The following is a 15546-nucleotide window of genomic DNA, read 5'->3' on the forward strand; positions in this document are numbered from 1 at the left end:
ACGCCGCACAGGCCTTGGCCGGTTGCCTCCTCCATCATAACATATAATGTTATTCACAAAGGGGAACACGCACTTATATATACGTACATAGATTCGAGTACGTGATCTTAAAAGGTCTTCTCTATAGCCTCAGTGTGTTCACATAGGTATATTATATGAAATACTCGTGTGTGTGTGTGTGTGTGTGTGTGCAGTAGGTAAATTTGCACGCCGCAGCCTTGTGCAACTCGGCGGCAAACGGCCGTCGGATTTGCATTTATATACGTTTCGCGCAAACACGTTATGATGATAACGACGTGGGACGGGCGGCGGCCGCGGTAAATGGCAATTGCCGTGTATACCCAACTAACTACCTAGTATATACCTATTTACCTTATACCTACCTATGTGTTACGCTATTATAACGTTAAACGCGACGGCTGTCGCAGCTGTCGAAAACCGACGCCGCCGCCGCTGACTTGATGATGATAATAATACTAACCGCCTTGTATATAGTACCTATTGTGGACGTTTAAATTATATATTATATTATTGTATGTAGGAACATTATAGTATATTATAGCGACGGGGCACACCCTTACGTAATGACGACGACGACGTTGACGAGCGTATAGTTATTATCATTATTATAATATTATACATCTTACGCTCTCCGCTGACGCGTACAAACTGCAGAAACCTGTTGTGCTCCGCGGAAGGGTTGGGTGATGTTTGCGAGGGGGCTGCAGGCAGCGGCGTCAGTTATTACACAACGGCTCGGATCGTCGATCGTTTATAAAATTATAAAATAATATATTTTACTTCTATACTCGCGTATATACAAGCGGATACTTATATATTGCTATAACTTAACGATTACTTCAATACTTTGCGAACGCGGTCACGCGTCCGTGACACATGTGCGCCTCGAATGGAGACGGCCACCGATGGCCTCGTGCGGCGTATCCCCCTGTATTCAACGCGATTATAGCGATTTACCATGATTTATGCTATTATTACATTATACATCGTATCTCGAACCTGGTCACACGCCATAAGGTCTTATTAATTATCCGTGAACGGGGTTTGGTCCATTTTGAACAATGGAATAATACACAATATGGAATATGGATAATGTATAATAATATAGTGTGTGCGATGGCTGCAGGCGCGAAGCCGGGATTTTGTTTAGGGGTGTTTGGATTTCCTATTTAAATATGGCTTGAAAGGGGGGCTTTACAAATTCAATTGTATGATCGTGGGTTTTCAAATTAATATAATATCAAATGACAAATAGAACCATATGACAACGAATATTTTATAGAAATCTGAAGCTTGTATATATATAACATGATAACAATTATATATTTTTACATAATAATGACTGAAGGAGGTATTTCAATACCTCCCCTGACTACGCGATGGGGCTTATAACGGATAACGTAAGCCATGAAATGGATTGAAAACTTAGTTGTGTAAGTATAGTTTGATTTTCACTCCATTGGTGTTCAAATTAGGCACAACATAGGTCAAACACCGCAAACAACGATGGGAATTGTACAGCGCGCGTGCTATATACATTTTCTAGGTTGTACAAACCGAATAGTTGGAAGTGTTGGAACATACTCCGGACGGATACATAAAACCGCAGTGTGTGACCAACTGAAACAAACACTATACGACGTAGGTACCAGGTATACAGACGCGGTCGTACGCACATAATATATATGTGAATAGTTAGCCCCACAACTTTGTCCAATTTATATACCGGACGGATTGTAAGGTGTAACATTATACGCATTTGTTTAGTAAATGTAAGTTGATTTTCAGAACTTCCAAGTTCATCGGAACAAAGTTGTGACCAAAATTAACGTCGGCGCAATCCGGCGCACACTCGTGGTGCTGCAGTCCCGTCCGCCCCCATTCATCTTAATTTATCTTACCCCTAAAAAATAACAATTTAAAAAATTCACATCGAATGCTCGGTGTTCCACGACACAATACTATATCGTCTATATCTTATATTATAATAGTAATGGATGTCGCGGATCGTCTCGAATATCGTTTTGCCACCTGTTTTTATAACGCCACCACGCGTACTGTCGGACCGGATTTCGCGCTCCGACATAATATTCAACTTGATGTGAATTCGCAAATGACCGAACCGGTCACCCGTTTGCGGAACACATTATATTATATATATGCGCACGGTGTATACAATAAGTGTGTGTGTGTAAATTAAATATAGCCTGTGTGCCCCGAAAGCGAATAACGGTGAGCAGTGACCGCACTTTCCCGGTGCCGATATGGCGCGGTCGTTTTCCCATTTTTTTTTCCACTCTGTATAGTTACCTCGTTTGACTTCGCAGCGCGGACATTCGCTTCGAGCGAGAACGTACAGGTGGTACCTACTCAGCGACGACGACGCTCCGAAATGATTAATATCGCCTTGTCCATATTTATATCCGCGAAAATATCATTTACGTATAGGTAAAATAATAGGTAATTATATATTATATAATTACATAACCTAACCCAACACTGATGATTCACTTGCAAGTGACCCTGTTCATCCGCGAAATTTCCATTAATCATGCATTTTTTCAAACTTTGATTTTTGAAACATTTATATAAGCACACACCAGCATATTTTAAGTTACGGGTTACTACTACACCGCGTTGTGTCGTGTTAAACGTATTTATGCGTATATATATATAAGTAATAATATGTCAGTAACGTTTTATAAAAGTCTTAAAAACATTCAACTGTATACACGCCACAGTATATATAGTGAAAACACCCGACTTTACAAGTGCGTGTGAGATAGCAAATTTACTTTAACAGTACACGTTTACCTACGTTGTTTTTAATATTAGAGTGTATTGACCTATTATCAAACCTAACAGTAATACCATTTTTCGCGTTTTGTATTTTTTACGAAATTATCTTAATTTTCAAACGATAATATTAGAAGTGTGTAAAATATTGCAATTTAAAAACGGTCGTATAGCTCGCTTATAGAAATTAAAATAATATCGAAAAACATTTTCAACAAAACAAAAACAATGTTGTTATCTTAAATGGGAATTAAAACTATAAAGAATCTAAACGTGAAACTATTGAACGTTCACAATACGCATATTTTCCTATAGGTACCTATAGGCACTCGCAAAATGGTGACGACAACAAATGCGGTCGGCGGGCTCTCAAAGACCATCATACGATTTTCATTTGCTGGTTTTCTTTGGGGGATGACTTGTTAAATATCTATCGAATGATGAAATAGGGAGGTTAGCGTGCTCGGCGAATCGCTCCATAAAATATAACGTATATTATTATTATAAAGCTCGCCGGAATATCTAGTTACGCTGGACGAGAGAAAACAAATTACGCGTTATAATATAGTAAACATTATTGATATATGTACTACAACGGGAATCGATTACCTCGATCGACGATCAATAACAAACACACACTCCCAGCCGCAGGTAAATCACGCGACGTGTGTGTATAATATAATATATAATAATGAAATAGATAGCTATAAAATATGTATAATATATTATTTCGCACTGCAACAGACTACGTCAAATTGCAATAATAATGATAATAATATATATTATATTATATGTAAACATAATATTATTATGCGAACGCAAAACGCTATTTGTTTTCGTCAATATTCCAATATGTTGCACACTTGCACTTGTACCCATACAGTCACTTATATACCGAGGTGACTATATAATGATGTGTATCCCCTTGTACCTACCACTGCTAGTTTTATGATAATATATTATATTAATATTATGTATATTAATGTATATTACTTATAGCTTATATTGTGACTGTACTGCTGCGCGATTGTCAATATTATGACGTATATTGTCAAACAGACGCTATGTGGTATATATTATAATATATTTTTAATTATCCGCACGCAAACAAATGGCGTTTTTTTCACCGTTATAACCACATACAATGCCTACTGCGTTATACACTTATATATCCATTGATTATGAATATTAGTATTCATAATCAATGGTTATACCTATGCTGTATTATGATGTATACCTACGATCCACCCATTTACACACGATATAATATAATATAATAATAATATGTACATACGATTATTATCTGTAACGTTTTTGCCACCTGCAGCTGTTTTAATGGCTTCAATTAATTTCTTTACCTGTATTTTACATTGTTATAACTATATGGTATATATATCAGAGAATTATATATATATTATAGCTATTATTTCAACAGCTGTACCGTTTTTCAAACAATCTCCGCCGCTGTAAAATTTGCAATTTTTATATTGTCGTCAACTCATGTAATATAATAATAATAGTAAAAATAATAATATCATATTATCTGTATGTATTTCTATATCGCACGCGGCCCACTTTTGACGATTATAGGGTACCTATGATACAATATGTAGTTCGATCTAAATTCAGAATTTAAAATATAAGCATTGTGCAAGGCGTATCACACTATTATTTGATTATATTTTAGATTCTGAGCGGAGCGAGGGAGCTATTGTTTTTACAATGGTTTTTATTTTTATATCCTGTATACAAAATTTCTTCCAGAACGAGAGTTTCGATTTCAACATATAATACCTGATCTTTTAGCAAATTGGATCAAGATGGTACTTTAAAGAGGTCATTTTTCGATTTTCTCAATAGTTATTTAATGTCACGAGAAAAACCACTGGAAAATTACGAAAAAACGCTAAAAATGGGATTTTAATTTCTAACGCTTTGTTTATCACCATAGAAACGAATAAAAAATTATAATATTTTAATATTAATTCAACTTACATGATAAAATAAATAATAACAAAATATAAAATACCTAGACTGACAAACCGTCTCCGCTCAGAATCGTTTTTCTTATACAATGATATTATATCATTGAATTCAAGTCTAATACAACCATTATACAATGACCCACTTGTAATCTACTGTACAGCAGAGCGACATCCACTTAACTGCTATTTATAATTGTACATTATACTATGACCCTCACAATATCGTTGACGCAACCGTTTATTAAATAAGATTATATAAATAAATCGGTATAGGTACTCGTATTTAGACTTTATAGTATTGCAACAGTAAAATACACCATAATATCATGTATGTACGATGACTATACAAGTGTAGTATGACTGGATTTCCTTTAATCTGAAAACAATTGATAATTCATAAATATTATTTCATTCATTGTGTTATCGTGTGTTAAAAGGCTTAGGTGATTAAGTCTGAGTTAATTTCAATATATAAATCGTGTTCAATTACGTTAGTATTGATGCACAAAAAATTCATACTACCTACATATAGATTATAGTTGTATTGTATCTATAATATACTCGACGAAGTGAATAATTCTTGTTCAATTCTTTTTTTAATTATTACACACCATACTACGAGCATTCCGATGATTACCAGAAACCATTACTATACAAGAATAGTCATACATTTATAAAGTTTATAAAAATAAAATATTATTTGCTTTTATGAAAGTAAATGAAAACATTCACTTGAAAACAAGTTGAACATAGATATAATATAATACAAAAGAAATGCTTCGACCTAGTAAAATAATGGATTCTCAAACTGGTTTTAAATTTTTTTAAATGTACCTATATATGTTGAACAAGATTTTAAAATGGCAGCTTGAGAAAAATGAGAATTGACTTGAATTTTGTTCAACCAATAATTTTACATCTCTCTCCGAAGATATAAATATATATAGATGTATAAATTATAAGTATATTATAATAAAATATAGTAAGACCTAGAAAATCTACCTTTTAAAAACGTACTAAAATATTTTATATTATATGTATGGATATAATATTTCCGTCGAATAATTTGAAATATTGACTTAACAAATTAAAAAAGGGTTTAAAAATGTTTTTATAATTATAATAATATAGTAGCGCCGGTAACGTCTATACATTATAATAATATACCTACAACGAAATCGATGCGTATACGTTTATATGTCCACTTGAATATTTAACATTTCTAAAATTGTATACTACCTACACAATAATATATATACCTATACGAATTATAATTATAATAATAATATTATACACGTGATATATACGTCATTTTGTTTCGAATATATTTTGTATTTCGTTACGTCAATGCGTATAATAATATTTTCTGATGTGTATACCTATATATTTAAACGTATAATTTAATATATACCTGCGGTCTGCGCGGGGTCGGGGTAATGGTTCACGTATTACAATTATTTAAAATATACGTATATCTATAGAACACGATGCGAGGGGAACCACAAAATACGTTTCCGGATTATAGTTTATACGTTTCGACAACGAACCAGAACAGAAACCTGCGTACAGGTATAATATTATATAGAGTCGAGCAGAGGTTTGTTTAGGCATTTGACGCTCGCACGAAGGTATGTGCGCATATGCGAGGATATGGGGGACCTATATTATAATACCTCCGCGAGAGAAGCAGAAAACGTGTAATATAATATATGGTCAAAACAAAAAAAAAAGTAATAATACTGATGATAAAATATCGCAGTTATTCGTGTAGACAGAAGACGGTACCGTACGACAGATATACATCGGTATTCGGTGCACTATATTATAAAGGTATATATAATGCGCATACATATATATTTTAGAGTCGTACATGGAACATAAAACATTTGGTAAAATGACGACTCAGACGACTGGGTAGAGCATTTACACATATTATTATGTAAAAAGGTTTTTTTTTTTGGTTTAAGCCTCGCGTGTGATAAGTTGTTTAGAGTTGTCGTTTTCACATTTTATATTGTTTAAAATTCTTGACGTAATATTATAATAGGTATAGGTATAATAAATTCGTTTTATTTTGATGTTCAAGGTATTTTTTAACCGAATAATGTACCTATTTATAGTAATATTATTTTCCCGATAAACTCATATTAACTCATATTATGACTCTTCGTTGGCACCCATGGTCAGAAGGGGAGGGAGGATAGGAGTATATTATACCATTATACCACTTCTGCACAGATATACACTGATGAACATGACGTCCTGCAACGGTGCAAATTCATAGGCACAACTAGGTAGGGGTTAGGGCAGTGCTTCTCAAACTTTTTTGTCGTTGGACACCTTAAATTTAATGTAAAAAACTGTTAATCAAAATTATCGATTATTTTTTCCTCATTATATACTAAAATTACATGTACTATTTGAAATATTCTATTTCAAATAGATAAATTATATTGTCGGTCATATAATAACCAAATAACCCACCTCACTTAATTTTAAGTCAAAAATAATTATGGTTTTTTTCTTTTATAAACGCTCAAAGAAAAAAGTTTAAATAAAATAAATATTTTACGGCTCCCCAATAATATAGCCGCAGCCCCCAGTTTGAGTAGCACTGGGCTAGGGGATGCTTAGCACCCTAAACTATTTTGTTAACACCCCATCATTACTTGATTGATTATGAAAGTAGGTATTTACACTAGTGTATTGATTTCTATTTAAAGCATTAGAAAAGAACGATTTTCAAACGATTGTCATTGTGAAATATTGAAAATTATATTATATTTTGTTAAAATCAATTAAAATAACTGGAGATATTATTAATAAGTTTGCAACCAATGACTTGAATAGTTTATCTAAATATCGAATATATAAAGTATAATTCGTTATTAGATTATAAAATGTATTATTTCAATTTTAAGTAATTGATTGTTAATATTATTATTACCAATAAATATTTTGAATAACGGAATAAAATATTTTGTATCGTAAGCTTTATATGACTTAAGCACACCCACAATTTTAGGTCTGATAAATGATAAAATGTTTTAACCGACATGGTTAGGTTAGTGGTAGTGAACACCGCTCGCACGAATAAACGCGTTATAATATTTTAGGGTTGATCGTCGATATAGTTCGTACGGCTGTAGATCCACACGCACCCACATTACACTTACACACACGATAATAATATATAATAATAATAATATTATAATAATATCATATTGTTACAACGTGTATTCGACCATAGAAAAGATATTTTACCCGACGCGCCGTGAATCGAATCCCGTCTAGCCACCCCTCCCTCCCCCCCAGCGAGTGTACACCACCACAGCCTAACGGGTGGGCGATGTGGCAACGTAGCGACCTGACGGCGGTATGGTGGCGGGGACGATAGCTGCGGAGGGTTGGCACCGGCGGCGGCGGCGCTCCCACCGGTCGTCGGCCACAACGCGGCGTCGTCGGCGTACCGTGTCGCATTTACCGTCTCGCTCGCGCGGCACTACCACCACGCTCTACCGTCTACGGTACTACCACGACCAGTCGCTCATGCGGAGTCGCTCGCGCCACAGCTCGTTCGCAGCCGGTCGCAGTGTCGTTGCACTTTGCGCGTGACTGCAGTGTGTGAGCCGCGGTCTGTCCGTGTCTGTCCCGTACTCGGCACGCTCTCTCTGCTGCTGCTACAACTCGTGCGGCCACAGTCACGCCAGGACACGATCCGTCGACAGTCGTCATCAGCTATTCAGCTCAGTTCGCCGCAAAGTAGCGTTGTTGTTTCCGTCGTGCACACGCATAAACGTTTCGAATGTGCGTCGGTTGTCGCAAAGTTCCGTCGTCGTTGTCGTCCACGGCAGGCGACCACCACCATCACCACTTACAAAGGCCACCGCTTTGGACACGCTCCCGGAAAATGATCAGGCCCACTCACCAGCCGTTCAGTTAATAACGCCCGTTCGAAAACCCTACGTCTTTCCCGACGTGGCCGCGACCACACTCGTCTTCGTCGTCGTCTACCACCTAACCCGAGACGCGACGCACGCGCGCGTGTGTATTTATTAATATTATTTTTAATTTTTATTAATTGTTGTTCTCTTCGACCACCGACGTTCTCTCCTCCTCAGCGGTCGGTTATATGATATCGTGTTGAAAAAACAAGACTTGAAATTCTTCTCTGAGAAGAACCGCACCGTCGGACGTCCGGTATAATATTATAATATTCGTCGAAACATACACGAGGCTGTGATAGTGAAACTAGTCGTTAATATTACTTTAAAATAGCGTATTCTGTATATCATACGATTAAATTTAATTCGTATATTATTATATTAATATTTTAAGTGTGTCTGTGTGCGTTTGTGCGTGTGCGATTGTGTGTCGTACCGTTTTAAACACACGGAAACGTTTTTTTTTCTCTCTACAAAAGTGACACTAATAACGGCACACACTATCGTCGTCGTTACTTCCGTCACTCACCCGAGCGGTGACGCTATGTGCTCCGCTAAAACCGTTACGTTTGGCGGCGTGGTGGCTTACCCGAAAGCCCCGGCCACTGGTACCATCGAACAGACCAAAGCGCGTTTCAATTGCATAGGCACGCTTAGGGACAGCTTGAAAATGGTGGGTAGCAACGGTTCTAAATTTTTAACCGTCCGTTTGGTTCGCAGCAAGCTTAGGAAACGCGAGGAAACCGCGACCGCCGTAGCAGCCGCAGCCACGGCAGCGGCCACAGCCGTCGCCACCGCCAACACTGTGATCAACAACAACAACAACAATGTGGACTGTCAGCTGCCCCATGCCCAGCCTGTCGATGTCGCCGTTGTCACAAACGTATCGGGTGACGTGGGTGATGCGCCTGTACCTTTACCGTTCCTCTGGCAGTATTCAGCCAAAAACGCTGCAGCCAAAAACACCAATGGGTATAACTCACCGTACAGGCTGTACAGCTCCGATCAGGTAATAAAATCATCACTACTATTTGTTGGCTTCCATTATATTGGTTGTTACTTATATTATCTGTTACTTACATACGTAAATAGACGGTTTTTATCCAAACGATAAGGTTGGGATAAAGTCTGGCCATTGATGTAGGCACCAAACAATTATAATTGATTTAATTTAAAGCACATTTCTAAATTATTAATTTATTTTTAACGAGTACCTAACCTTTTCTCATAGTTAATGAGCTCATTGAAAACATGAGATCATTAAATATTGTTCATCTTATCTGCATTCAAGTGGGAGAAATGCATTATCAAGACAAGGATAGTGTGTACGGAATGCCTACACACCGTAGAAGGTTAAACATAGTTTGGTGCGCACTACTGGTTTTGTAAGAACATAATGGATAACATAAATATTGTTATGGCGATTGGTGACCCACAATATTGCCTTGGAAATTATTTCAACGGCCGTGCTAAATTTAAACACAACATTTCCAAAGCTCCTCCACACATTGGTCACTTCCAACCGTTTTGTTTCAATGTGACTGACAGGATTTTTATTTGATTTCAGGACACATTGGTGTGCAGTGTACCCATCGAAGAAACCGCAGAGCACCGCAAGGGACTACGGAAAAACTTGCGAGGCAAGTGGCGAAGACTGGTGCACAAAAAGCAACAGCAACAAGACGCATACAAAATACCCGCAGAACTACGGGACCAGCTCAAACAGATATATGTGTACTGATTCTAAAAGTTTGTTTTTCAAAGACAATCCACAAAACCTATCAAATTTGCAATCTATTATTACTATATTATTTTTATTATATATTTTTTTTCTATGAAAGGACAAAACAATCTTGTATGTTTTTATTAATAACGTACCTATGTATATTAAATTTTCATTCCTCTTAGAGAATTAAGTTTAATTTTTATTTAAATTCACACAGTAAACAAAAGAAAATGTTGACCCATTGAGTGTCTCACTTTTTGATGAATTGAAAAAAAATACAAACATATTTTGGTTTTGTTAAAAAATGTAGACTGTTAAATGAAAAACTGGCAGTCCTAATGTAGGAAGATAAATCTGGTGCCATCGTTTATAACATCATTATATTATTACATATTATTTTTGTTTTAAATTCGTGATATAGGTATTAATTAATATAATTTAATTTATACACAACTATTATATTAAACATTATAATATAATACTTGTGGTAGGTAGGTAATGTACATATTGAATAGTTAAGGCCATACCTAATAATATAGCTTTAGTAATTTTAGAAAAATACTATTAATGAAATATTACTTATGTAGAACTTCACAATAAAATTTAGTAGTATTTTAAATTGAAAACTGTGAGCTTCTTTTATGGTGATAACATTATAAAATAAAAATAAATTTAAAAGACTTAAAATTGTATCCCTTATTGCTCTTTTTGCCAGCATTGTATATTTATTATCCAAGGAATAAAATGTTTTTTGACCAATTTTTATATGAACTGTGTATAATCATAAAAGAATAATATACAACTGGTAAAATTATTTTATAATTTTGAGAATTGAACCTGCTCAGAAACATCAAACTGGAACGTAAATATATTTTTAAAAAAAAATCTTTCTTTACATAGCGGTAAAAAAAAATTTATTCAAAAACTAAAATTGTGATTTTTGTCTATGTAATTAGTATGTATGGTATCAACTGATCTTTGTGTATTTTATTCTATATGTACCTAGTTAGTTTTACATTTTAATTCTAAAATATTATATAAAGCTAAAAATGTCTAAAATTTGTATAGTATTATATTTTTTTTTTATATTATATATATAAACCACTGTTCAATATTACAATATTACATTGTTTCGACATTACAACTGATACCATTTGAAAATCATATTTTTGCTCATGATAATACGTTTATTAAGAATTGTTTTGTTTTAAAAACAATGTAAATAACCAATCATCAAATTTGTCTCCATTTTATGATTAGTTTATTTATTTATTATGTTATGTATAACAATAGATCATTTCTAATTTGAACAATAATTTTTGCCTACAAATTGTTTGGTTTTTAAAGTTGTTTTTTTTTTATCGGCCTGTTAACATTCTTTTAATATGACTAGCGGATAAATAATTTGCACGTAAGCAGTTCTAAATTGATAATCGCATTATTGTTAATTTAATTTGGCTTGTGTAATGTAAAAGAAAGTCGTGGCCTATACTGTTATTTAAAAATTTTCTATTGTCAAATCTGTTCTTAATAATGATATTAAAAATTGAAAAAAATAACGAATAAACATGTACCTTGTACATTATTTTCAATGTACTAATTTTAGCATTTTTATTTAATTTATTCCATTGTATTAAAATACCTACTTTAAGAGAGAGAAAAAATAATATTTGTTCAAGGAAAAGTACCTGTTAAACGTCCATTACAAAATCAGCTGTTCCGTTTGTATTCTATACACGTTCGGAGAGAAAGTCTGAGTAGGTAAGTGTTAGTTTTTATATCGTTACAGCACATAATAATAATAATAATAATAATAAATAATAATATTATTGAACAGCTCGGAAACTAATGGATAAAACTCGACAAAGTCCATTTTAATGTTTTTGAATACAACAATAATATTGTTTTATTTTCCTACGAGTGTATTAATATTATATTGCTCGACAAGCTCCGAGCACTGAAAAATATCGTTACACTACCCCGCGATTAGTGTATTACTTGTAAATTATATAATTACTATGTGTTGCTTAACGATTTCCACTTTACCTTGATATAAAATATTTAAATTTAACTTAATCCATTAATATTGCTCTCGACTGCGAACTAATTTTGTTGCAATAATAATTAATACTTTTAAACGTTTCAAGACCAACTATGTAATAAATAATAATATATTATAATAATAATTCACCGAGGGGCGTAGAGCACCAGCTATACAGCAGACCATAGAATAATAATACAGACCGTGCACCTATATGCGAACCGTAGGATTTAGTAACATTACAATATTTCACATTTTAATAATTATAAACGTGGTTAATGGTTATCTATACATAGCAGGTACACAATATTATGATAATATTATACAGACGATCGTGGTCTGCTGCGGTGTTTTGATTTTTTAAATAATATCACCGTTTACTTCAGAGTTCCGGACGGATTACGAGAACCGCACGTGTCGAAAACTCGAAAATATTGTCATAAGTAGGACGGCGGACATATATATATTATATTATATAGGTGGTTCACCGACACGAAATACAATTATTATTATGAAACGTTATATTGCGGTAGGCACTCGTACTGGTTACAGGTATACTGTATACCAGTACAAATTATACGATGGCAGCACAATATACCCGATGTAGGACAGCTGCAGTTGGTTGACGGACCTATTGTATAATATTCGCACATTATTATTATTTTTTTCCTAATTTATTTTTAGCACACATTTTATGTTGCGCACGCCGTTCGTATTCAAATCGACGTGGACGACCGCTGTAATAATGACATATTATTATTATTATCATCATTCTGCATTTGAGTATTTCTTTCATATAGACATATATAGTATATATAGTGTATACCGTATATCGGTAAGCTGCAAGTGGCGCTAGTCTGCGACCTTTGTACACGCTTTGGCTTTTTGCATTTTGTCTGGCGAAACCAACTATATGGAAATGAAAAAAAAGTGGTTCAGACGCAAGGACACAAAGTAGGTATGCACTTGTTATAGTCTATAGTCACATAAAATAAAAACTCGTAACTTTAAAAAATAAAAAGTGATAAACCGTAAACAAAGTAGGTATTGTTAGGATTATACATTTAATATTTATAGTAAACGTCAACTATGATATTATTATTGTTATGAACTGAGAAAACTGAATATTTGATAAAACAGGTGTAGTCGAATCTCTCATATTTTTGTAGAATAATAAATTACAGCCGGGACACAAAAATCGGGTAGGTTATTACCTATATATATACACATTACTAAAATTTCAATATGGGTAATAATATAAAAATGTATTGTATGTACCTATCTATTTATGTTCATTTCTTAATTATCTACGTCTTGTAATAACTTCATTGATAGGATTGAATGCAATTTTTTCCCGATTACCCGAGTGCAGTTTGAAATTTCCTGATCCGAGGGTCCAGCCCCCATATTCCCACCTCTGCATAGGTGGAATTTGGAAGGCCTTTGGGGGTGATTAGCATTTAGCACCCCTAGTTTTAAAATTAGTACCTACTCCTGCACTCATAATTATTATACAATTTGTGGACGAACTAAAAAATATGTGGCTTCAGTAATCCCAGTTTTTTCATTGAAATGTTGTCTCTGTAGTCTGTTCGATATGCATAGGCGCAAACAGGGGGGCTTTAGGGTCTAAGCCCCCCCCAAAATGTCCATAGCCCTCCCAAACATTTCCTACATTTTGTTTTAAGCTTATTCAATATTATCAAAGTAAGGCCCTATTAGCCCCCCCCAAATCTCAAACGCTACTTGCGCCCATGTCACTATGATACCCGTGTATACATACCTACACCCTTAGGCGTGACTTGAGGAGGAGGGACTGAAGCCCAACCAGAATTTTTTTGTACAAATGTGTATAGGTATATACCTACATAATGTTGTTTTATTGTAAACTTTATTTGTACTATACAATTTTAAAAATGACTATTATGTTCGTAGCGTAGCCAGGGTGTTTTAGGTTTAGATTAAAACCAAGTTTTTACAGTTTTAAATTAATTAATAAATAAATTTACAGTTCAGGACTAAAAAATACACTAAAAATTCTCAAATATGCTTAAATATATGTACAATGTATCAATATTTTTATATTATTTTTGAAAAATCAAATCAAAAACATATTGCAATTTCCTTGATAAAAAACTAAAAAATAAGTAGGTATATAAACCTGATAAATAAATAAATAAATAAATAACAACTTAATTTTTAAAAATACTGGCATACAATACTAGGTTAATAAATAAGTAATAACGAATAATGTGATATGCGAACACCGTGATAAGCGAACGTGTACCTATATCTACTGATGTTCATTTATTCGTACAATCTACAATTATAGTTTAAACTGCACAGTTTTGTCACAAAAAGACTTATGAAATCTTACATATGCGAATATAGGGCCAACTGTAGCCAAGCTCCACCAACAACTTTAACAGCCCTCCGACCCTCCCAAACATTTACTTAATTTTTTTAAGATTATTCAATTTTATAATAGTATGGTATTAGGCTTCGGCCTCCCCAAATCTCAAAGTTAACGCCTATTGTACCCAACCAAATATAATATTTTTTGAGATATTTTTCAATGTTATCCAAGTATTATTTTTCCCGAAAATTGTATGTACATTTAAGTTAAAAAATACACAAATATGCAAATTCAAACTTTGTATTTAATTTCGCCATTTCATAAAACAAATTTATAACTTGCAAGCAGTCCCGAACCCTATAAACAATATACCTATTTATTAGGAAGGAAAATGTCAATGGGAGGAGTTTAAACACCCAAAATCCCCCCTGGCTACGCCACTGCTTATATTATAATATAAGTTTTTAAATTATAACAGTGTGAGGGTAACTTACTGACCTCATCATAAATTATTTTTTTGATGTCAGCAATGATCAGGTCTTCTGGTAGGGAGGGAGAATTCAGATAAGGGCCTAGTCACGTCTATGCCCACACTTCAGTGGATGTAGGCCACTGCCATTTAACTTAGCCAAGGTTTACAATTGGTGAGGTTTCTCAAACTAGTGCCTCGATGGGTG

At 34.2% G+C, this 15546-nt stretch overlaps 1 protein-coding gene across 3 annotated transcripts in view; it reads left to right on the top strand.

Moving 5' to 3' along the window:
* The window catches only part of LOC100575429, a 134763-nt gene extending 122694 nt beyond the window's left edge, over positions 1 to 12069 (top strand). For all 3 annotated transcript variants that reach the window (XM_003243801.3, XM_008183838.3, XM_029490725.1), the window contains 2 exons: positions 9467 to 9755; positions 10314 to 12069. In XM_003243801.3, the coding sequence (XP_003243849.1) occupies positions 9467 to 9755; positions 10314 to 10487 (463 nt within the window). In that variant the 3' untranslated portion in view covers positions 10488 to 12069. The remainder of the gene's footprint in view (positions 1 to 9466; positions 9756 to 10313) is intronic.
* The last annotated feature ends 3477 nt before the right edge of the window (positions 12070 to 15546 follow it).

This window comes from Acyrthosiphon pisum, chromosome A2, assembly GCF_005508785.2.
Source record: "Acyrthosiphon pisum isolate AL4f chromosome A2, pea_aphid_22Mar2018_4r6ur, whole genome shotgun sequence".
In the NCBI taxonomy this organism is placed as follows: Eukaryota; Metazoa; Arthropoda; class Insecta; order Hemiptera; family Aphididae; genus Acyrthosiphon; species Acyrthosiphon pisum.